Genomic DNA, 25,431 nt, shown 5'->3' on the forward strand with positions numbered 1-25,431 from the left:
TTTGGAAAAACTGATTAATGCATTTATTTCTAGTAGATTAGTTTACTGTAATGCACTCTGTGCTGGAACATCCCAACAGTCCCTCAATAAACTCTGCACCAAAGCTTTTACCTACATAAAATCAAAAGATCCGACCATATGTTTAATGTCTTATACATTTATTTAGCAATTTATGTATTTGCTTTTTGCTAATATATTATCCTCTGTGTTCTCGTGTACTTTATTTGTATCTTACTCCTGAGTTGTGTTTAAATCTTAATATTTTGCCACAAATGATTATGCTTTTGTCTACATGATTCCACTGTAACAGTGGCAGTCTGTTAAATTATCTTTTCCTACTGTTTTCAGAAGTTCACTGACACCTCAGCACAGCTAACTGACCCTGTAAGTTGGGAAAAAACAGATAAGTTTAAAGCCATTATTCATTAGCCATTGATTATTTATTACCAATGCGATATTTTTATGTCATCGTAACACGCATACTAAATGTAATTGTATTTTTAATATTTCTGACAACTGTTATTAGTAATGAAACTCTATTTCGTTTCACCCCTTTACAGTCCTTTAATTTCTATGCAAAATTCCCTGATTAAACATGTTTTTTTCATTTTTAGTAGAGCTTTTATTACGGTAGTATGATCAGTCCCTCCTTAGCACAGGTCATATATTTTTATAGTATCATTTATGTACAGTAAAATACTCATCATTTGTTGTAATCATTGCTTTTACACAAATTCTTTTAAAAAGAAATTGTAAATTCAAGTGTTTAAAGCCAAAACATTAGTTTTTGATAAAACCCTAAATGTTTTCAAATTGATAATTAAATCTCAAAACATATTTATATTATTTTTCATTTATTTAAATGTAGAGATTTTGACAAAATCAAGAATTTTACACATATTTGGTAATACAGCATTTTTTGCATTGCATTGATGTTTAAATAACAAATAATTAAAGTACGTAATTTGTACCACAATGCTGGTTACAATGAGTTTCCTTTGCAGGATGGCTGGGCACACCCTTCGAGATTGGGTGAGGAGCTCGGAGTAGAGTCGTTGCTCCTCCACGTCAAAAGGAGCCAGCTGCAGTGGTTGATCATCTGTTTCAGATGCCTCCTGGTCGCCTTCGTCCGGAGGTGTTCCAGGCATGTCCTACGGGAGGAGGCCTTGTGGAAGGCCCAGGACAAGCTTGAGGGACTATGTGTCCAAGCTGGCCTGGCGTCCCCTCGGGGTCCCCCTAGAGCAGCTGGAGGAGTTGTGTATGGATCAGGAAGTCTGGGAATCTCTGCTTAGACTGCTGCCTCCGCGACCTGGCCCCGGTTAAAGCAGAAGAAAAAAGAAGGATGGATGGAGAGCGTCAGTTTTAAAAAGCACTTTTTTTCCTGGAGGCTGAACCCAGTCCAAACTTAGTGCCACTACATAGTGGTAATGTTCATTCAGGTTGCAAATATATCCCTATTTTTTATATTTTGTCATTAGAAGCATTTTGCTGTTGCTATTCCAGGTTTATGCTGTTCTTTGGTGGACTGGTCCATGCAGGAAATTGCTATATTTCTATTTGGGGATTTCTGGTGTTTTGGGCTTCATTTGTAAAAATGTTGACCCATTTTAATCTTTTCAGTCAAAGTTAAACAAGAAAATAAACAGAGCTTAGAGTGAAACGTGTCCATAACAAATTTGTGGTTTCTTAGAGTTGCAGTCAAATTAAGGCCATTCACTTCTAGAGCCAGTATTTTTTGCACACTCAAACACACACACTCACATGACTGTTGAATTTACTACTATTAAACTGAAAATGGGGAAGAGAGATGCTGTAATGCACAAGAACACCCACTTCATTCTCCCCTCCTTCTTCTCTGAGGCCCTCTTTTCTGCACTTAGTCCACCAAACAGCCTTCCACTTGTTAAGTCATGCTGACTGGATCTTGGACTTATTGCTCAGCTATGCAATAGAGCAGAGGATTATCCAAGCACTACAACAAAGATCTGGAATTCTACTTTCTTCATTCACCGGCTTCGCTGACAGAGAGAAACTAAGCTCTTTCATCCTTTTAAACTATTTTTCTATATCTGTTTTTTGTGTAACTACTCTTCAGCATGACCTTGTTATCAGAGGACCAGTCTGCAAGGCCCCAGCCCTGCATGCTCTCAGAACCGGGTAAACATATTACCACGTCTTTGCAAGAGTCTACGACGGACTACCCCTGTTCCAAAGAAGACTACATAAACAGTGGCGACAGTGATGTATTTGGAGTTGTGGAGCCGCCCAGACGCTCTCTGGGTCGTCTTATCCTCCACAGCCTGGTGATGTTTGGTCGGGAGTTCTGCTACGCTGTTGAAGCAGCTTTTGTGACACCGGTGCTGCTGAGTGTGGGTCTACCTCGCAGTTTGTACAGCCTCGTGTGGTTGATCAGCCCCATCCTTGGGTTTCTGCTGCAACCCATTATCGGCTCGGCCAGCGACTACTGTCGCTCGCCCTGGGGACGGCGGAGGCCCTACATCCTGGTCCTTGGCATCATGATGCTGATAGGGATGAGCATGTTCCTGAATGGAGATGCTTTCATTTCAGGTGAGGGATGGGGATGTATGGTGGATTTGATTTGTCTCCTGAGTACAGACATCTGCTGTTAATCATAGCTGAAAGTTTTTTAACCAGTCCAACTCCTATCTTTCCTGCTCTGAGATTTTTTAGCTTAAGTCTAAACAAAAAACAAAACAAAAAAACATACACTCCTGTTTTAAAGTTGTGATTGAAGGTGGATGTTTTACCACCGTAAGCTGACCTGAGCTGATGTCCCCTGAATCAGATGTATTATCAGACAGAGTAGAGAGAATGTCATCTAATTTAAATAGAGATAGAGAGACTTTGTTTTGATTAGAATCAGTCAGGCTCCAGTTCAGTTTCATAGAACTGGTGACCTCACTTTTCCTTTAAAAAGAAATTGATTTTATTTATTTTAAGACAGCCCACTTGAGCTTTTTTTCTGAGAAAGTTTCTCAAGTTGCCGAGTCTGACAGCTCTTCTTTCCTGCTTTTTACAAGATCATTGAGGGTTTACCTCTACAGCTCAAACATTGATTCAGTACCAGAGAAAAATCACCTCAGTGGTTAAAAACAAGGGGTCAGAGTCAATTTATCACTTCACCTTTTTCAATCCTCATGTTATAAACCCACATTTGTCTACCCTTCTTGTTTTGACCTTATATACATAAGCAAGCCATTGTATACCTATCTATCTAAGACATCTCTCCTCAGTTTAGTTCTACTAGATTTTTTAAAGTAATGGTAGTGATAAATATAAATAAGTTTAAATTTCTTTTTTTTCAAGATTTATAACCTCCCCAAAAAAAGAGATTCTAATTTTGAGTAGGCAAAAGGCTCAATTTTGTACCTTTAAACAGTTGGGTGTAAAACAACAACTACAAATGTGTGACAGGGCCAGGGGGTGAAATATTCAAAATATTCTGAAAATCCCAATACATGTTTTAATTATCCCCAAGCATAAATGTATAATTGAGTTATACAAATATAGAATAGAGTAGATTTGAAAAACTTTTATAGTCATATAAACTGAGTGATGAAATATCATTGTTAATTAATTTCCATAAATTATCCAGTTCCTGATATGAACCATTACTGATGTTGTTTGGATAAACTAATTAAACCAGCATTTCACTCAGGCTTATAGTAAATGCCTCTCTAATTGCCTACCATCATGTTTTACTTCTGTGTGTTTTGTTCTTACTGTTGCGGGAGAAAAAAAACAAAAAAACATTTGAAATGTGGTTTGCTGGTTTGTTATTTTCGGGTTTTAATCTTACTTCTTCCATTTATTTAAAGACTGGAGAACCATTTGAAACTTGAGTCTTTATTTGTTTACACTAATGAGCTTTATTTTTTTCACTAAAAAGTATTTTTGATTAAAAGGTTGGGAATTCAGATTTGTTTTGATCTGTTTTCTAAAAAAGAAATGTCTTTTTTGTTGCCTTTCAGACACTCTTAGAGTGTTGTATTGATTTAGTTCACAACATGGTCAAAATTCCTTTCAGTCACAATGTTGTTCTCTTAATTGTATCTGCGCAGAGTAATCTTAAAAACCCAGTTTTCCTTTTTATTTAAACACATCTTGTTCTTTAAGGCCTTGGGTTGGGTTTACAGGTGACTTTAAGGGATTAAGAAGTTAATGGGGAGTGTAAAGCAAAGACAGGCAAATTAACTGAGCACTCTGAGTTCCCTCTTTGCTAAAATTACAAAAAGTTTGAGGTTGGTAACTATACCTCAGATACAGATTTCTGTAAGAATAATAGGCCAGTTGTTAGCTGGTTCTTTTTAGGAAGTTATGTAAAAAAATTAGGTTTCCCTATTGCTTGTTTTTTGTGAAATTTGCCCAAAGATTTCCCAAATCTTGTGCAGAATTAATTCCCAGTCCAGATATGTTCATAAAATATGTGGTATGTTTTTCCCAACTTCTCATAAGCATAAATGTTTTCACAAAGAGAATGAAGGTGTCATACATCTTAAAACCTATGTTTAGATATACTCAGGTCATTGTATTTAGTTCAGATATTTTTAAAAGTAGATAATGAAATGTAGCCTAGATTTAATTAAATAAAAAAAAAAAACAAAGAAAACAACAATGAAAATGTTCTTTAATCTAACTGTAACAGCAGATTCTAACTTTAGCATAATTATCAGCTCAAGGTTCACCAGTGGATGTATTCTCATGGCGCTTACAAGTAGTTGGATCTTGTCTGTATCAGTCATTTTATTGCAAAATGGTTCCAAATATACTTAAAAAAAATGTATATGTAAAATGTTCTCTGTGGTTGCTTATATAAAACATTTAGCCATCAACCGTTATGCACCCTTTGGTGATTCCCAAAAAGTTTTTCACAACAAACATGCAAGAACGCAAATGCGTGCTGCATTTACTCAGACATTTGGACAAACATTTTTAACGAGGCGTCTCAGAGGTGAAAAGCCATCGGAGTTTGCTTTGTCATAAGCAGTGCTGAGGAAACCTGAGAGTTCAAGGATGAAAACATTAAACTTGGCTGAGATTAAACACTATAGCCAGTCCTTACACATGTTATCAAAAGCTGTTTAACCAGAGAACAACAGAAGGTGCTGCAGTCACAACAACAGGGGAAATTGCTTTAGACACAGTTGTACATGTTCTAAAAGAAGCAGATAATGCTTGTTACACGGCTACTAGGGCTGTTTGTGTTGTCATTCTGTCCTAGTTTTACACACTGTTATGGGGATTCATTGGGACCTGCTGCAATCAAATACTACAGACTAGCAGCCACTGAGTGTCCATCTTTTCTTTTAGTCGATATTTTTTTCTGAAAATGTATTGTAGTAAATGGGCAGTATTGTGTATTTATCTTTCTGCCCATATTGGTATTTGTTTATTATTAGTTATAGTTTAGTCTATTATATTATAGTCTAATATTTCTCTTTATAGACTCAGACTGCATGCATCGACAGATCCCAACTGCATCTCATTTACATATTTTCTAATTTATATCTTCTATAAAAGCCATCCATTTTTCTTCTTTAAGTTTAATATTCAACTTTTCCTCTAAGGGTGTGTGATATTTTATATTTTGCTTCTGAAGGTGTTTTATATTCTTTAAATATGGTTTTTATGGATGCTTACATTATTTTTATTATATATAAAACCTTAATAAGTATTATAAAGGCTATGATATAGATTTTGATGCTTAATATTGTCATTTTTTTGTCTTCACAATAAATACAAAGAAAAATGCCAATCCCTAACTCTTAGAACTTTGTTGATATAAGTTTTTTGTGTGAAAAAGATAACCAAACATTAAACAACTTAGTAAACTGTTCAATTTTGAGTGATGAGCTGCTTCCTGTGTTTCTTTCAGCACTGGTCAGCAACAGGTCATTAAGGAGCATTTGGGCCATCGTCGTGGTGATGTTCGGGGTGGTGTTGTTTGACTTTGCTGCAGATTTCATCGACGGGCCCATCAAGGCCTACCTGTTTGACGTATGCTCTCATTCTGACAAGGAGAGGGGTCTGCACTATCATGCTCTGTTTACAGGTATGCCTCATGTAGACACACAGAGCTTTACTTTGTCACTCACTACTTTGGAGATTTCAATGTTACCTACATATTATCCAACAAGATAAGTTGTGGCATCTGCTTTTTTACCTTCACTGTTATGGAAGTGTGTTCTGTGATACCTTCTTGGGTTATTTTAGCCTCCTGCATTACTCATGCAACTCCGGTGGTGAATTGAGCCGTTTGAGCATTCATGGCAGCGATTCAGGAGAATTTGCTTTGGATCTGTGCTGTGACTGAGTAGGTGGAGCAGAAGTGACTGATGAATATTTATAAGATTTTTTTTTTTCCAACAAATGGAGCTAACATGTAAACACATAAAATGGCAAGTCAAACTGTGGGTGAGCTGTCCAGCTGATTTCATGGAAAGCAAATGGCTAAAGCGATTAAATTGACATCGAGTAAAGTACATTTTGTGTTGAAGGACAATATAACAGCTTTTTTAAGGAAATAATGTCTGTGAATTTGCTATCTTTGACTTTTAAAGCGAAAATTCAAATTTTATTTTGCGCTGCCAAAGTAGATTGCCTATATTTACTGGCCATATATCTTTTAGGATTTTTTTTTCTTTTTTTGCTTCCACTTCGGAACAATTTAATTATTAATTACATAAAGTAAAATAAACTTGTTAAGAATTAAGTAAAAGCATAATACTATAAAAACTAATATAATTTGAATTGTTTAAACAAACAGTAAGAAGTATCCTTATATGATTTGGGTTAAGTTTTTGTATAACCTATTGAACAATAGAGTGCAGTTTGGTTGAAATAAGAGATAAATATTTGGATGAGATCACAAATCTTAAAGTGGGATAATTCATTCTCGCATACATTGTAGAACCTGGACTTGTTTCTGTTTTCACACTAAATCTGGGAAGCACCAAAACATCCCAAAAGAAACCTAAAAAAAAAAGAAAAAAAAAGAAAAAATAAAACATGATCAAGAAAATAGCCATGCTCTAAATGCCAGGGGGTAAAATGATGTGTTTGGTGTGAGCGTCAGTGAAGCGTTCAGCTGCCAGCAGGCACCGGCTGGTGTGAGCATGCGAGTCAGGCAGTAATCTGGCCCTGAGCTCGTCATGTGCTAGAGTCATGGGTATAAGCTGGGAGGAACACAGGCCAAGCACATGACTCTCGAGACCCTGCGTTGCCACTGCTGGAATGTAAGATTTGAGGAAGAAAGGGCAAAATGATGATTTTTTTATGTTTAGTTTGATTTTATTTCCATATTCAGGAGTGTCACACTTCTATTGTTGCCCTTGTGCAGAAGTGGGCAGACATCTTTTAATTATCTTTAGAGCTGGGGTTCTAAAGACCACATTAATCAAAGCAGATAAATGATTACTGGCACAAGCTGGGTGTTACCAAAAGCTCCAGACACAGTCGCTTCGAATGAGACACAATACTGGGATGGGTTAAACAGTAATTAGTTTCCATCATTACAGCAGTGAGAAATTATCACAAAATGTAGTTATTTTAAGATACTCAATAAAACACATTGCGTTGGGAATAAGCATGAAAAATGTCTGTAAAGTTTTGTTGTAATGCTTGAAGTGGAACTGAAATAGAAAATATGTAGAAATAATCAATTTGTTTTGGAAAAACACCCTAGAATCAATTCATCAATTCATCAAGAATCAAGAATTTAAGACACATTTAAATAACATGTTTGTTTTTTTTTTTTTGTTTTTTTTTAGAGTGGTATCATAAATATATAAAGTGCCTTGCAAAAGTATTCAGCCCCCTTGAACTTTTTGACCTTTTGTCAAATTTCAGGTTTTAAACATTAAGATAAGAATTGTAATTCTTTGTGAAGAATCAAGAAGAAGTGGGACACAATCATGACATGGAACGAAAGTTTTTGGACATTTGTTTTTTTAACAAATAAAAAAAAAAACTGAAGAGTGCGGCGCGCAAAATGAATCGGCCCCTTCATTCTTGAGACACAAACTGTTACGACCCGGCTTGAGTGGTCGCAACAAAAACTGGGGGGACATGGAAACAGGCAGTACTTTAAGCCTATAAAAGGCATTTATTTAGCAGAATCAAAAGAATGAACTAAATGTAGGCATCAGACGGCAGCTTGGATGGGGCGATCACGCCTGGTCCCTCCACACCAGGAAGTCGGGACCCCAACCTGGTCCGAACTGGACTGCTGTCTGCGGCGTGCTTGCTTCAACCAGGAGACGCGCCTCTCAAGCAGGGAACACACATGCTCTAAATGGAACGGCGCTCCTTAAGTATCAACCAGGTGGCCGCATAATGGAAGCGCCTCCCACCTAGAGGACCTTAATTGATAGTGTTAATTTAGGCAGTTAACACATATGCTCACCCGACAGCACAGCAGGGCTGTCACACCCCCGCCCATAAAAAAAAGCAGGTTCTATATGGAACCCTGCTCCAAATTCACCAACCGTGTAGTAAACCCGGCCACCCTTAACGTATTTCTCTTACCCACAATGTATTCGAATTCGTTTAATGTACAGATTTCTTCCTCTGCTCGTTCTCTAGGCCAGCAACTGGTTTACTCAGAAGCTTCTTAAAGGCACATAGAAAAGAAACAGGGACAAAACAAGCACAAAAAAACACCACATGCTAAAAAAGTGGAGCGCTAGATAACGCATCAGCTATGATGTTGTCTTTTCCTTTAATGTAATGAATATCCAGATTGTAGGACTGCAGGAACAATGACCAGCGAATCAAAAGCTGATTTGGACATTTCAGGGAAGACAGGAACGTCAACGGATTATGATTTGTAAACACCACGATGTTAGCGCCACACAAACATATGGATGAAGGTGCTCTGGTCAGATGAAACCAAAATCGAACTTTTTGGCAAAAATGCAAAATGTTATGTTTGGTGTAAAAGCAGCAAAGCTCATCACCCTGAACACGCCGTCTCCACTGTCAAAAGTGGTGGTGGCAGCATCATGGTTTGGGCTTGCTTTTCTTCAGCAGGGACATTGAAGATTGTTCACATTGATGGGAAGTCTGCAAAAGACCTGAGACTGGGACAGAGATTTATCTTCAACAAGACGATGATCCAAAACATAAAGCAAAATCCACAATGGAATAGTTCATAAATGAATATATCAGGATGTTAGAATGGCCAAGGCAAAGTCCAGACCTGAATCCAATCGGGAATCTGTGGAAAGACATGAAAACTGCTTTTCATAAATGCTCTCCATCCAACCTCTCTGAGCTCCAGTAGTTTTGCAAGTAAGAATGGGAAAAAAAAAATTCAGTCTCTCAATGTGCAAAACTGATAGAGACCCCAAGCAACTTGCAGCCGTAATCGCAGCAAAAAGTTGCGCTATAAGGTATTAACTGCTGAGGGCTGAATCATTTCCCACACGCAATTCTTCATTTTATTGGTTATAAAGTTTAAAATATCCAATCAATTTTGTTCCACCTCATGATTGTTTCCAACTTGTTGTTGATTCTGCACACAAATTACTTGTCATGATGTTTTTAAGGGATCTGACCCACATGCAGGAAACCACTCACCAGAGTAAAAGTTTAACAGGTTTATTAGATGTCCAAGATGGGTAGGATTCAGGTGAACTCAGAGAGCTGGTGAACCGGAACTGGAAGTAAGAAGGGAGGTTCACAGAGGTTAGTTCAGGGTCCATGGGAACTTTGAACAACGTCTTGCAAAACAGAGATAAACGGGACTCAAATTATGCGGAGAAAGTTTTCTTCCCAGAATCCAGTCAGTGTGGGTTTTTCCAGAGAAAGAGGGGCTTGTTGGAGGGCAGACAGGTTTTGGTTAGGTTGGTTCCTGAGGAGCAATTGAGCAGACTGCCGCTTAGATTTCCAGGAGTACTTGAACGGGACCTGTGGAGATAAATCCCCTGCTCAGTGTGAAGTTAAAACAAATCCTTCCATGGGGGAGAAGGCCAAAAAATCCAGTATGCAGGATGACCTACTGCCGAAAGACAAAAGACAAAAACAACGTTAGAACTCAGCGAAACAAAGACTCAGTTAGACTCAGCTAAACTCAGCTTGGCTAGAGTACCCCAAACTGGCAAACACTCTGGGGTCGAGGTAGTGACAGTCCGCCGCTCAAATACTGCTCAGTGATGAGCCAACCAGCCGCAGGTGTGCAGGAGGACCAACAAGGACAGGGTACCACCTGGTGGTGGGGGGAGAGAAGAAAACCAAAAACACAACCCACACAAACTGGATTCCTAAAATTATTATTTTATATCTTTATGTTTAAAGCCTGAAATGTGTCAAAAGGTAGAAAAGTGCAAGGTGGACCGAATACATTCGCAAGACACAGTAAGTGTGAAGTTAAATATAGCTACTTAAAATAAATTTTCCTTCATGGTTATCATCTTTGCTTGAGAAAAAATGCTTCACTTTTTAGAGTTTTCAACATAGCCATATTTTGGATGAATGCTTATAAACTTCTAACTTGCTTAAACGAGGTTGGTTTTTAAACCCAAAAAGTTTTTACAAAACAAAACTCTTAAACAGGTTTTGAACATATTTAGCCAACATTTCTGGATTGAAAATGTTTCTGATCTAATATAATGATTTGGTTTTTTCATTAGATGTATTTTAAGTAAATCAGTATCATTTACAGAAATAAAGACTTTAAAACTTCACTGTTTGTAATTAATTTAGATAACATTTTCCACGTAGAGAATTGATTTTTAAATTGAAATTTTTATTTCTAATTAACCAAATATCACTGTAATTAATTTACTAAATGAGAATTTACCAAAAATTGTTAAATTATATCCTTACATGATTTTCTTATTATTAATTGGTATTATTAGTATTATATATATTATGTTTGGCCTACCTTTAATACTGTCATAACAAACATGTATAATCTTCTTAGAAAACAACAACAAAAAAATCTATGTTGACTTTATATATTATTATTATTATATAAGTGTTGACCAGCATTGGAATGTTTTTGATGTTTAAACAATTTGATAATAAGCTCTAAATATTTTAAGTTAGAAGGTCAAATCTTTAACCATCATAATTAATTTGGGAAATATTGCTTATAATTCCACTCAGGAAAAGAAACACATGTTGGCAGAATTAAAATTTTTCTTTGAATTTAAATCTTTCAAGAGTAGGAATGATATTGGGGGGAGTTTTATGCATTGCCAATTTCATTCAGGCAGTCGGTTTGACCTAGGCCTTTTTTAAACATACAAAACACAGCTCCCCTATTCCCTTTCAGCATATACCGCCGCCTGCTTGAAACTGCCTCTGTTCAGCCCTTCCATAGCCAGCATCCAATTATGGTCTCCAAGGTCAGAGGTTGTTTCCTCATGCTTTGGCTTGGCTTGTTGGAAGGCATGTCCAGCTGGTGAAAATGCTCCTCATTTCATGACACATTGACCCATATGGACAAGTAGCATTGAGGATGAGAATGCCAAACTCAGCCTTATAATCTGATGAATAGTTCAACATTTACAAGTTACTTTTAGTCAGAAAGATAGCAAGGAGAATAACATTTCTCGGAGATGCCTTAGAAATTATTGTGGGATACAGTTTTCAGACTAACTGATGTGAAAGGATAGCATTGATGATTGCATCACTTAGAAAAGGTGTTATGAGCTGCTTTTAGAGAAATTTGACCCAATTTGACCTCATCCAACAGGTTCTGTTTAAGTTCTTATATGTTTGACTGGTGACATTGAACCAAAGGAATGTAGATAATCATAGTCGATTTATAGTTGAACACAGGTTTACTCATCTCTTCACATCTATAATATCTTTAGGCCAGGGTAATTTGGATTTGGATAGCCTTCTTCGCTAAATAAACAAAACTATCTTTGAAATTACTTTTTGTCTTTACTGAGGTTATCTTTTCCAAATCCAGTTTGATCATCTGAGACATTTAAGTGTGACAAAAAATATCTGTAGTGCAGCAAATCAGTTTTCAAATACTTCTTTGACACATACGGTTCAACTCTAACAAGAAAAAATAAATGAGGCAGAGGAAAATATGAAGCGGACCATAAAAAGGGAAGGTGTCAGAGGATGATATGAGCTGACAGGGAAGGAGTGGAACACATCAGCTAAATACACACAGAGGAGGGGGGCTGTAATTGCAAACAGGTGCGTCTAATTAAACAGGAGCAAGCTCCTGAAGTGGGCAACAAAAAGAAGCTTCCTCTCTGCTTACATTTAGTAAAATATCAGAACATGTGTGCAGGGTAATGCAGCAGATCTCATTAATATGGTCTTCTTAATCCAAGTCTGGTGATTTAATTTACAAGCTTGATAGAACACATATTAAAAAGTTAAAATGTTTTTCTGTGTTAAATCGATGTAACACATTTGCTCTAAACAAAAAAGTAATTTATACGCTTGAGAAACTCACTTGACAGATCAAGAACACATTATGTAATTAAACTGTCATATTTTAAGATAAAAATAGAATGAGCGAGGGTTTATTTACCTTCTTTTCCACAGTGTTCACCTCTATAATCCTACCTTGCTGAAGAACTGAGCAATAGCTTTGGTCCAAGTCCTGGTGGTGACCCACTCTGACTATAATTGCTCAGGCATTTTTTGGAATTTTACAATTTTTCACTTTATCTAGTTGCTTTTTAATGATTTATCCCAGAAAGAAATTTCTCATTCATAGACTGAATATTTAAATATTTTTATATCTTTTCTTGTTCGCATCTGTTGCATTATAAATCATGTTTTACTGAATGACCCAGATTTCTGTACCGCACTCTGGCTATGGGAAAAGCTTTAAAAAGAAATTATACAATGGACATTACCTGTAAAAAGATCCCTCGCATGAATTCTCCAGAATGTTATTTAACTTATTTCTTATCCTTATTTCTGTTTTATTGCAAATCAGAACTCAATCATAGTTTCATTTAGTCTTGGGATTGCTTTTTGATAGTTGTTTATTAAGTTTCCTCTGGACAGTATTAAATTTTTCCTTTTTTTATGCTGCTTTTTCTACCTTTTCCAATATACTCTATGGTGGGGTGATTAAGGGGGAAAAAAAGCTCACAGTTACACCTGAAAGTGAAACTATTGAAATTTGTATTGATGATACAGAAAATTGAGGGAGATCATAAAATTGGGAGGAGATCAGTCGTACTGTCAAGCAGAAGCAACTAAAGTGTTAATCCTAAGTGGTTGATTTTGAAGCTGCCAGTTATTTAAATGTAGAAAAATGGCTTCATCTTCCCTGAACTGGCTAAAGAAGGAACTGCACTTAATAACTCAGACATCTGATCAGCGTAAACTTTTGTATGTGATCCAGTCTGAGTGATGCACGTATGTGATCAAGTGAAAAGTCTTTTTTTCCAGCTTCGCCTCAGAAAACTGCATTTTCTCTCTGCAAACCAACATGCATTAAGAAAACAACAAAAGGTGTTGACTTTACAGTGCAACAGCTAATTACCACGATCAAGACTTGCCGTTCAACCCATAAAAGTTCAACATTTTTCTCCTGAAATGCCCATTAAATTAGCTGTCAGACCTTTATTTAACTTCATCTCTACAGGAAAGGCTGAAGGAAGAGTAAATAATGAAAGTGTTGAAGTAGCGACAGATGTGACATTTAAGAAAATACATACCATATGTGTTTTTTTCATAGCAGTCTCTGTATTTATTCTTGTTAATTACAATTAGATGACGTCTAAAAAAAAAAAAAGGTTTCTTGAGGTTTTTTTTTTTTTCTTTAAACTCAAATGTCTGTTTTTGTAGCTATATTCCAGCAGCTGCAACACTGGCAGTAAACAAATCTGCCTTTTTTTCTGATAAAAATTTCTCAAAACTAGTTTGTCAATAAATGAATAAAAAAAAAAAAAGGGAAAAAACCCACAAACACACTAATCTGTTGTCAAAATGACAAAAATCAAAAATTCCTTTATTATATAATCAGAGAGCTCATGTACACCAGCATGATGCTAGTTTATTTTAGGTTAAAGTAAATGTTTTGTTACAAAAATGGCTCTAAAAGGCTTAAATGTCACGTATTATATAACCTAGCAGTAAAATATTGGTTTATTCAACTATTTCCATTTGCTTGTGTTCTGAGCAACGTTCTTTTTTTAAAGTAAACTTGTAAAATATGTCTGCAGAAAAGGAAAATAACCTTTTGCTGGTAGATAATATTCATCTGAGTCATGAGAGTCATGAGAGTAAAAGGCTGAGCAGAATATAGAAAATTAGTTGCTATAAATGTACTTTCTAAAAGTACAAAACAACCTCCTCATGGATACAATTTGTTCCATTTCAGGCAAAAAAAAAAAAAAAGGAAAGAAAAGAAAAGAAAAGAAAAGAAGGAAAATGACCAAAGTGCAAAATGTTGAAAGGGGTTATATGATCCAACTGTATGCTATCTTAAATTAAACTGAGTGCAACCACACAAAAATGTTATTTTGTTTTCATTACCGTTTCCTCTAATTCTATATTCTATTAAGAGAATTAACCATAATCTGCACTTCTTTCTCTCCAAATGTTTTGATTGCCAATGAAGCTTAAGGACAGCTGATGCTTTGAGACCCTGTATGTATTAGATACCAGGTCATTTTGCAGCTTTGCCATTTTCCCCTTTGGTGGTATTAGTTTCTTTCTATAATGATGGTTTTTTCAAATGCCTTGGAGCCTGTGAAGAGACACCAGGCTTTGATTGAAAAACTGTGCATTCATTAGCAAAACTGCAGCAAGTTGTTCTAGCTTCATCTGCCCTTTCTGCTGATTTTACACATGGAAAAACTTTTTCTATTCCAAGAACTTACAACTCAGAAGTTTTCTAATTGAAGTATTACTGGAGTTTCCTCAGCTCTGTCTAATCTCATGCCCTGGAGCAGTTAGAAGTCAAATGGCATGATGGCTATGCAAATTCACAAAAAATAAAGAAAATTTCATACTTAGTTTTCTCTGTATTTTTTTTTCATCTCCAGTAAGAAGTGGCAGTCTTCCACAAAGGGGCATATTGTTCCTAACATATGTGAAATTGTACCCACTGTGACAGCTGGTGATTTAAAGCAATTTTCTATGATAGAGAAATGTGGATTTATGACAGTAAATAATATCTGTTGGATATGTATTTTAGTTTCCTTTGAACCTGTCCCATTACAGAAAAAAATAGCCAAGATAATGATCAGATCTACGATACTGGGAAATGGGTTGAAATATGTGAGATTTTATCATTTTATGATTATGTATAAGTAGTTTATGAAATCAATCTCTGAAACAAAATGGTTTTCATATATACAATTTTAAAAAAGGGTTTATGTATGTAGTGTTAAGAAAAAAGTAAGTCAAGGGTAAAATAACATTTGTGAAGGAAATAAGGGTCCATATTAGTAAATTGTTAAATTAATCCACAGCTTAGAGTTCAACATCAGAGAGCAGTTTAGCAATAAGACTTTGGAAAACATTTTCTAGAGTGCAGATTGTATTTAGCCTATTTGTGGTATAGACAAAAAAATAGAATAAAGAAAAAAAAACAATAGCACAAAATACCTATTACACATCAGATGTGATTTTTTTTTTATTAGAATCAACAAAAGCAGTGCCTCCTTTTGTCTTTACTCTTCAGAGTTAAAATGCATGTTTCAGGAATTAGGTAAACAGTTTAAGAAAAAAAGGACTGCCATTGTTTTCTTGAAATGGTCAGCATATGCTTTTTTTTTTATTCTAAGAAAATGTTTCATTGCACCTCCTTCTAGGGCTGGATGATATGGCCTAAAGGTTTTTTTTTCCTTCGATTTATGATTCACCCCCCAACCCCCAGAGTAATAATGCATCTACAGAAACACAGGGGAGCCAAAAATGCGGCGTTATAAAAACAAAAACAACGATTTACATTTTTTAAAATCACCTGCAACAAAGAATTAATTCATTGGATCGATTATTTTTGCCCAGGCCTACCTCCTACTGACGCACATAAACCACTACAGTTCTTTTGACTGGAATACAAAAATGTATACACTGCATTTTTTCACAGTAGCCTGAAAGAAAAACATCAGTTTAAGAAAAAAAAGGTTTTGAAATATAACTGTCCTGCTCAAGTTGGGAATGACAAAGCTTCACTGCCTTCTCTACCTAGAAAGACTTGACAGTAAAGAAAACCTGTTTAGAAGAACTCAGGTCATGTGCCACTTTTTCTTTAAGTTGTTAATCTGAGAATTGCAAACAAGTTCCTGGATGAAAGATCTTTAGATGCTTACTTGTTTAATACTGAAGATGTTGCCCAACAGGAATACAAATTACCAGTGTTGAAACTCCTCTGAAAGAATGCGTACTATAACTTATTTTAAGAATACACTTTAAGAAGCTGCACACTATGAATTATAAAGAATCATTCATTTGACATCATTTGCGCTAATGCACTAAAAAGAGACATACAGATACAAACCCTTTATAATATACAATGATCATTAAGTAGTGAAACAGTTTAAATGAGGCCTGCAGTAATGGAGAGTACAACATGCTCCCCATAACAAACTAGTGATAAAAGCAATGAAATCAGTAGAGGTGCAGCTAAAGTGTTATATAAATCCCACATTTAGATTAACGGTTTGTGAGAGGCATGAGATAAAGCCAGCTGGAAGGCATCAGAATAAAACACAAGCATTAAAATGTTCCTCCAGGTTAATGGTGCACTTAACCTTGCTTTTGACCTGTGTGTGCCGTGGTGAGTACACGTCTCTCTGCTTGGCGCCAAAAATTGCTGCCACTCCAACTGACATGACTATAACTAGTGATCATTTGCATGAAGGAGTTTCTTTTGTGTGTATTAGTGCTGCTGGAGATTTTATTTTTAGCTAACTCACATCTCATGCAGAGCATTTCTTTTTCTTATCTCCATCTGTCTGTATTCAGGACTGGGTGGAGCGTGTGGTTATTTGGTTGGAGCTATGGACTGGGGCCACTCAGCCTTAGGTCGTCTGTTGGGCTCCGAGTACCAAGTCATCTTCTTCTTCTCTGCAATCACCTGGGGCTTTTTCCTCACCGTGCACCTGTTTAGCATTCCAGAGACACCTCTTTCCAAGGAGCCTTCAGTGTCTGATTCCTCGTCTCCCAGTGCTCTCCGTTTACTGGGCTCCCATAGCAATGGTTACGGAGCCCTTGGTAAAGAGCCAACCTCTCCTGCTGTACAAATATCTGCCTCAGACCTCAGGCCAAGATCCTTTTCAACTTTGGGCGAAAGGCCGAGATCTTATTCAGCTCTGGGCGAAAGGCCGAGATCCTTCTCAGCTCTGGGAGAAGCTAACTCTGTGACATCAAGCGCCAAGCAGCCAAACAAGGTAGGCGATTTCTTGGTTCCAGCTAAGGTCACAACTGAGTTTTACTTTTTTAAGATAGTCCATTTTATTTTATATGCTAAGAAAACTGAGTCCCACAAAAGTGTTTGATGTGTGTCGATAACATCTAAGATTTAAATAATTACTGGTATGTTCTGGGTTTTGCTTTAAAGGAAATGTCTGGTCACATTCAGAATAGAAACTTCTGAAAGCACTTTAAGTATGATATATTTACATACTTTTCAATAAATGATAAGTGTTTTTAATTAAGAATAATTCAAAGGGCACTACTGCCATCTACTGGTTTGTAACTTCATGGTGCGGTATTGGCTGTTGAGCAAGTCCCAATGCTGTATCTGGTGTTTGTCACAACGCACTATTATCCATGATGGTGACAACCAGTGCACTATGCGAATCAGAGAGTTACAGATTAATATCTGTGCTGCATCATGAATCAGAAACTTGAAATAACAAATGTTTTTTAAATTTTCAATTCAATTCAATTCAGTTTATTTATATAGCGCCAATTCACAACACAAGTCATCTCAAGGCACTTTACAGTTCAACCAGATCATACAGTCAAATTGATTCAAAGTTTTCTATCTAAAGAAAACCAGTTGATTGCATTGACTCAAATACAATCCCTCACACCAAGCATGCTTGTAGCGACAGTGGAGAGGAAAAGCCGACGTATCACAACATCCAACTGCCATGCATGTGGGCACTGTCAGTTTAACTATAGCTCTCGTGAATGTCAATGGTGAAGTCCTTTCATAATCTTAAATAATTGTTTTTGATTGCAGATATATCTAGTAATTCCAATTGATTTTGCTTGTAAAGCCGAGAGAATGGAACTAGGCTTGCCGCACTGTGACATTACTGGAGGAATATGTCAGGAGTGAGGTGTTACTATATTTGGGCAAAAATTGCCATTCCCGGACTCAGTGACTCAGTCATGACGAAATATATAGTTTTGATTTTTTTACTAATTAACACTAAATTCATCAAATCACTCCCGACGTATTATTTTTAGATATAGATAATGATCCATTAGTTATTCCTTAACAGGTGAAATTTGAACATGGTCTGCCAGATCTCTTTGTGTTTTTTTACTTATTGGATTTAAACATGCAGTTTGCTGCCAATGATTTTACTAAGAACATCAATCCTATATATATATTAACGTTAATTGTTTTTGACAAACATCTTAACATTAGATTGTTATGATTTATGTGATAAAGAAAAAAACTTCACTTTAAAAATCTCATATTTTTTATAGCTGTTTTTGATCCAAGCTAATGCACTAAAAGGCAACAAACTGCCCTGAAATAACAGGATGTTGCAGAACATTTCCAGTGACCACACATCTCACCCCTCTAACCTTTATATATTGGTTCTTGTCATTGATTCTAAAAAACACACACTATTCTGTTTCTTGAAAACTTGCCAGAAGGAGTCAGTTGTGGCTGAGAGACTTGGAAGAGGTTAGTATTGATCTTGGATCATTGTTTGTGCAGGAGCAGAAGAAGATGACTTTCAGGTCCCTGATGAAAGCTTTCATCAACATGCCAAGCCACTATCGTTGTCTATGCATCAGTCACCTGCTGGGATGGGCAGCCTTTCTCTGCAACATGCTCTTCTTTACTGATTTCATGGGACAGGTTAGTTTGAGTCAATATCTGTACTTTTTAAGGCAGCTATTTTGGAGAAAGAAAATCAAAACCGCTTTATGAAGAAAGTCCAGGAAAAGTGTGGCAGTTAGCAAAAAAGTGTTCATAGCATGGACATTTTTGGTTAATGTTATTCCAAATGCATTTTACTTTTTTTTTTATTATTATTATTATCAATAATTAGGGTATAATGATCTGTCTGCACACAGGCTGCTAAACTAATTAAGAGCATAAATAAATGGACTTCTTCAGCAAAACATCTCATTGCTGCCCCTTTATTTTAAAAGCTGCTAAATTCATTAATAACCAAACAGCTGACAATGATAAGCAACCCCCTCTACTACTTAATAAAACAGATGTTTAAGAGCTTTAGATTTTGCTTCTTTAAGTTGTGTAGATATATTCAATCATAGATACATCACTGTGTTAAATATGCCAAAAAACAGTTTATGTCAAATTACAATGTTACTCTTTTTTATAGCTTTTATATTTTGTGTTTGGGGAGTGGCGGCGTAGTGGTTAGGGCATAGAGCTTAGAATCCTGAGGTGCTCAGGTCAAACCCCACTCCCACAGACTGCCACTCTGGCTCCCTAAGCAAGACCCTTAACTCCGCACTGCTCCCCGGGTGCCGCACAATGGCAGCCCACTGCTCGCCAAGGAGAAGGGTTGAATGCAGAGGTAAATTTCTCCAATGTAATATCAATAAAGTACAATTATTATTTTATTAGAATATTTACCAAAAATCTTCCTATATCTATATATACAAATGGAATTTCAAAGACTGATTACCACCAAAATTTGGAATTTATTTCTGTTTCAAAAATTAAATAAATACAAATTCCTGTATTGTTCAACATAAGAAAAATTAGTGAGTGTGACAAAACAAGTGGAGATAAGACATAAAAACTTATACACAGATGCTATTGAAATAGTTTTAAAGTTAACCTTTACAGTAGAGGGAAAATAAAATGTTGTATTTGATATGTTTTTCTCTAGCCAAAACATTTAAAGCGATATCATGCGCTCAGTTGTCAACTTTTCTTACACATTTAATATTCAATATAATAAGTAATTGAACCTATTTCATGCATCACTAAACTGAACAGTGTGTTTTTCCAAATCAATGCACTTCTCTGCAGATATTTATAACTGCAATTCTTCTCCCTTCTTGTCATGCTTATCTAGTTTTGTTCCGCGGTCTGTCTGCACACAGCCTGCTAAACTACTTAAGAGCATAAAAAATGGACTTCATCAGCAAAACCTTCATTAGTGGGACCATCTTATTACTGCCCCTTTATTTCAACTACTGTTAAATTCATAAACAACCAAGCAGCTGGCAATAATAAACAACCCTCTCTACTACTTAATCAACGGGACGTTTAAAAACTTTATATGTTGTTCCTTTAAGTTGTTTAGATATATGCAATGACAGGTACCTTGCTGTGTTAAATATGTCAAACAACAGTTTATGTCAAATTGCAATGATACACTTTTTAATAGCTTTTATATTCAAAATTGTTTCAAAATTGTTTCTTGTTTGTTTTTTTTAAGACAAAAGAGTAAAGGAGGCACAGCAAATCTTAAATAGGGTTAATAATCTCACAGATTTCAGTGGATTAAAGGGTCATGTTAATGATCTCATACCCCATTTAGTTTGTAGAGCTCATTCTAAATAGGATTAATTTTGGGAGAAGCCAACACTCCACAACTATAGTCAGAGAACAGCTTGTTAAAAAGTTGCAAAAACACTGAGCAACTAGTTGACGCATCATTAGACAGATTGATTAGATAATGAATGATCTCCGCCACCTGATTCCTTTCCAAACTGTCCTCTGCAACAACTGAAATTACAAAAGACACTGGAGAGCCAGACTGTTATATTTATTCTGACAGCCTCTCGCAGAGCCTGCTTTTACTGCGAACAAAAGGTAGACAGTTTAATTCTTTGTTTAATTCAGCAGATAAAGTCACAAAAAGTAAGAAAATAAATAAATACATAGGATGTCCAAAATTAAGTGTGTGCATTTGAGCACAGCTTATTTACAGCCATTGTAATACTAAATGGCTGCTGTTTCTAATTTAACCCCCACTGACTCAAGACTTTAGAAATTTAGAAATGTAGTGATGTGTGGATAATCTATTGTAATAAACTTCAGACAGTGGAGGAAAAAAAAGATTTAAAAATGTAGTGTAATTATTGTTCTATAGGCTCAAGGTGTTTAATTTAGATGTCAGTTTGCACCGTTCTATTTTGTTTTCAAAAGTGTATTCTAAGGTAGTTTCCTCTGAGTACACAGACTTACCTCCATAGCTCACACTTGTATTTTAGAGTAAGTAGTGTTGGTTGGATAGATTGGTTGCATTATGTCGTATGATATGAACAATAAATGCTCTGTGTCCACTTCTATTTTATGGATCCATTTCATGTGATGCATGTCTAACATCGGATAGAATAGGTTGGGAAATGATGGGCTTTTTCCTGAGTAAGGTTCACTGAGCTCTGTGGCCAATTTGGATCTCATTTTTTGCATAAGCATGACTTGCTTAAATTTTTTTTATTAATTTACATTTTTCTTATAATAATTATATAATAATAATAATAATAATAATTTAACTTTATGAATCTCACACTGGAGAAATTCAGCTCTGCATTTGACCCAACCCCTTGGGGAGCAGTGGGCTGCAATTGTGCAGCACCCAGGGAGCAGCGTGGGGTTAAGGGACCCAGAGTGGCAGACTTTGTTGCAGCTGATATTAGCAATTCGCAAACATATTTTATTTTGTCATTTTGTTCACATAAGTGTCAACAAATAAATTTCGTTAAATACAGCTCTCTAGACAATTTCCTTTTTTAAAGTGTACTGTAGGTAAGCAGCAGTGATAAAAACATTGTGATGAAAAAAAGTGATGTAAACATATGAATGTATACAGTAGTTACAGTTCCAACATTTCAGCTTTTTTTTATATATATGTAACCCATTTTACATAACATTAAGCAGTCATCTCAAACATATCGCAGAAGGAAAATGGTTTAAATTAGGCTATTTATTGATAGTAGTTCTCTCCTCAGAGAGCATCTAGACAATTATTCTAAACAGATTATTCCATTCCTTTTTTTCAGATTGTTTATAAAGGAAATCCTTATGCAGAACACAACTCTACAGCGTATGCCACCTACGAGAGAGGTGTAGAAATTGGCTGCTGGGGACTGTGTATTAATGCGGTGTCTTCTGCTCTTTATTCATGTAAGTGGATGCGCTGGGTGTCTTTGTGCCAAAGTCTGTTTTTTTTTTCTGAACCATAATTAATGAAATCACCATCTATTACCATCCAGACACATGAGAGACAGACGAGGTCATGCACTGGAACAGATAGTAGAGGGCAATCAGACTTTTCCTGTACTTTAGAAGGGGTTTGCAGGTTGAAGCCTCTCATTAACAGGCTCTGCACCATTGATGCTTTCCCAGAGGCAAGCTGAGAACTATGTGTACTAGAATCAAAAAGTAGGTGTGAGGAAGGAAGTATCCATGTAAAATAACAACTACAAAAGGAAGGGGAGATAATGTCCTTGATCTGAAATCTGGTAGAACCATATAATGATGCTATTGCCATGTAACAATGAAAATTGGTTGTTTTTATGGACAGAATAAAGAGTCTTAGGCACCCTTATTTCACAATGCATAGATACTGAATGCATTTCTGTGCAGTAAAATGATTTTTCACATAATCCACCATTTCCTCTGAAACAACAAACCTCATGTGCCTGAGCTGTTTACTTATTAAAAGTACCTATTTGTGACACGTGTGGTTGGGTGTTTTTCAGACGTGCAACGTTTCCTGCTTCCATACATCGGCCTAAAAGGGTTGTATTTCATGGGGTACTTTGTGTTCGGCATGGGAACCAGCCTAATTGGCCTCTTTCCGGATGTCGTTGCCACGCTCATCCTCTGCAGTGTGTTCGGCGTCATGTCCAGCACGCTCTACACAATCCCATTCAACCTGATAGCAGAATACCAGCGAGAAGAGGAGGTATGGGGCTGTTTCTAGTTGACGTCTTATCAGCAGGGATATTTTAAATTAGAAGACACAAACTTTTCTGCTTCAACCACAGAATTTTTTTTAATAGTGCAGGATTTCCAGTACGTCCTCTGGTGTTTTATTCCTTCCTAGTTTGTAAGCTTCATTTACAGAGAGATTTATATAAAGAAAGAACTTTAATTACAATAAATGTTTCTTTTTGCTTGTTTTGTTATTTTTTGTGTGCATAAAGGTGTATAAGTTAAAGACAGGGTAAACCACTTATCAGCTAATGTCTTCTAATTGAGCTCTGGTAACAAGGACAAATTTATTTATAACATTTAAACTAGCTTCTTACAAAAGTAGGAATATTTATGACCATTAACAAATGAACTCTTGACTTCAGTAGAATATACACATAATTATGTTTTAACCTTTAATGAAAACTTTGTAATACCCAAAACAGTACATGATTATGATTAATACCAAACAAAGAAAGTTATATTTTTATCTACCTTCTACCCACTAATCAGAAAATTTCTCCCTGCTGTTCTTCCAGGAACAACAAAAGCTTCTAGGGAGCAATAAAAGTCCCAGAGGCACCGGCATGGACTGCGCTGCACTCACCTGTATGGTCCAGCTGGCTCAGATCATTGTGGGAGCGGGGCTCGGAGGTTTGGTCAACGCAGCAGGAAGTGTAATTGTGGTTGTCCTGTCAGCCTCAGCTATGTCTTTAATAGGCTGCATCTTTATTGCTCTCTTTATCAGATATGTGGAATAATACTGCTTTAAATATTAATGGTGCTGTTTTAATAAATAAAAAGTAAAGCCTCTTTCTTATATCGTTAGTCTGTTTCTTCAATGAATAATATATTATATTTGATTGTTTCCCAACATGATGAATGAAATCAACATAAATAGTTAGATCTCTTGTTCATCTTTTTCATTTTTACTGTGCTGGCAAATGTGTGAAGAGTCAATGTTTCTTACTGATGTGTCTGTTCTCTTTAATGCCATGTACAATGAAGCTGAAAGCTCGACATGCTGCCTTTAGTCTGAATTCATACACTGAGCTAACTTGATCTAAATGGTATAGTCCACTAAAGGAGCCAGCCTTGAAAACATTGTTTTGCAAAATACAAAGAGTTCCTTTCACTTGCTGTCACCATCATATCATTCCCTCTCTATTCCCTCCATTTTACACATAAGCAATTAGGGTGCAACTATCATATAAGGGGGCATGCTTCAAGAAAGTATGTGATTCTTAAAAGTAGAACCAACACCATTACAGTAAAGGTACTATTTTGCATTCTGACACTGCATAACACCGAATTGCCTGCATGCCACATGTTTTATATTCTTCCAGGACAAACAGCTGAACTTTTAACCTCTTTGCTTTTACTGTAGCTCTTAAGAACCTTGGGAGATGAAGAGAAATGGCTATTTCTCATTATAATTAGTTGCCTTTTTGGTAGAGAACTGTGAAAAATATAAAGATTGGGTATTTAATTATCTACTAAATAGTAAAAAAAAAACAGAGGTAACTAAAGAGGGCTATCTATTAATCGCTTGTGACTTTCTTCAGCTGTCTACGAGCGAGGTGGGGTTCACCTTGAACAGGTCGCCAGTCTTCCGCAGGGGTATTCAGTTTAATATAAATTAAGATTATATTGTACATTTTTTATTCAAACTGTTAATATTTAAGGGCAACTGAAGGGTTATTTTGCTCCTTTCTGTCCAAATCATATTTTACTTGCTTCAAACCTTCAATAAGTATTGTTGGGTGATATTATTGTTGCCACCATGGAGGACCATGTTAGCCTCTGTAATAAAGGAAGAGGTTCCCCTATAGAAAGGTCATCATTTTTAGATGCTCCCATATATACATTGGGATCTTTGCTGTCTTCCCGTCTTTTTATGTCCATTTAATGAGAATAAAGGAAAATTGCATCCAAAACGAATGTTTTATTAAAAAAAAAAGATAATTTAATAAACCAGCCTCTGTTTAACATCACCTCACTTTCAAACAAAGTTACCTTGGCGTATGGCAACCTGTAATACACAGTTTATCTTTGTTTTTTTCACTGATGGGTGAAAGCATGATCTTATTGAAGCTATGAGAGGATGACTGTGAACACTTTATTATGACAAGCTGCAGGAAAAGCAGATGGTCTTACGGTGACCAATTAAGAGTTTCTGTTTTTACAGTCCTTACTCAATTACACTGATAGTCATGTAGTTAATAGAACAGCAGCTGCAGTGTTAACCCCTTTCTTTGTTAATTTATTTGTTTATCTTTTCTGTTGACTGATAAATAAGAAAACCTCTCTTCGTTATTCATATTATTTGGAGAACATTTGTTTTTATAGCTATTATTTAAATGCAAAAATAT

At 36.1% G+C, this 25,431-nt stretch overlaps 1 protein-coding gene across 1 annotated transcript; it reads left to right on the forward strand.

Moving 5' to 3' along the window:
- Positions 1-2,096: 2,096 nt before the first annotated feature.
- slc45a2 (solute carrier family 45 member 2) lies at positions 2,097-23,893 on the forward strand. Its single transcript, XM_015381436.1, has 7 exons — positions 2,097-2,568; positions 5,897-6,073; positions 16,930-17,354; positions 18,869-19,012; positions 22,144-22,267; positions 22,846-23,051; positions 23,599-23,893. The coding sequence occupies exons 1-7, from the start codon at positions 2,097-2,099 to the stop codon at positions 23,818-23,820; spliced, it is 1,770 nt and encodes a 589-aa protein (XP_015236922.1). The 3' UTR covers positions 23,821-23,893.
- The last annotated feature ends 1,538 nt before the right edge of the window (positions 23,894-25,431 follow it).

Source organism: Cyprinodon variegatus, unplaced genomic scaffold (genome assembly GCF_000732505.1).
Source record: "Cyprinodon variegatus isolate N-32 unplaced genomic scaffold, C_variegatus-1.0 Scaffold234, whole genome shotgun sequence".
Classification (NCBI taxonomy): Eukaryota; Metazoa; Chordata; class Actinopteri; order Cyprinodontiformes; family Cyprinodontidae; genus Cyprinodon; species Cyprinodon variegatus.

Excerpts from the sequence above, each read along its gene's own strand:
- slc45a2 (XM_015381436.1), top strand. The coding sequence starts at position 2,097 with ATGACCTTGTTATCAGAGGACCAGTCTGCAAGGCCCCAGCCCTGCATG. Across the intron at positions 2,569-5,896 it reads TGGAGATGCTTTCATTTCAG|CACTGGTCAGCAACAGGTCA; the intron begins GTGAGGGATGGG and ends TGTTTCTTTCAG. Across the intron at positions 17,355-18,868 it reads GCGCCAAGCAGCCAAACAAG|GAGCAGAAGAAGATGACTTT; the intron begins GTAGGCGATTTC and ends TTGTTTGTGCAG.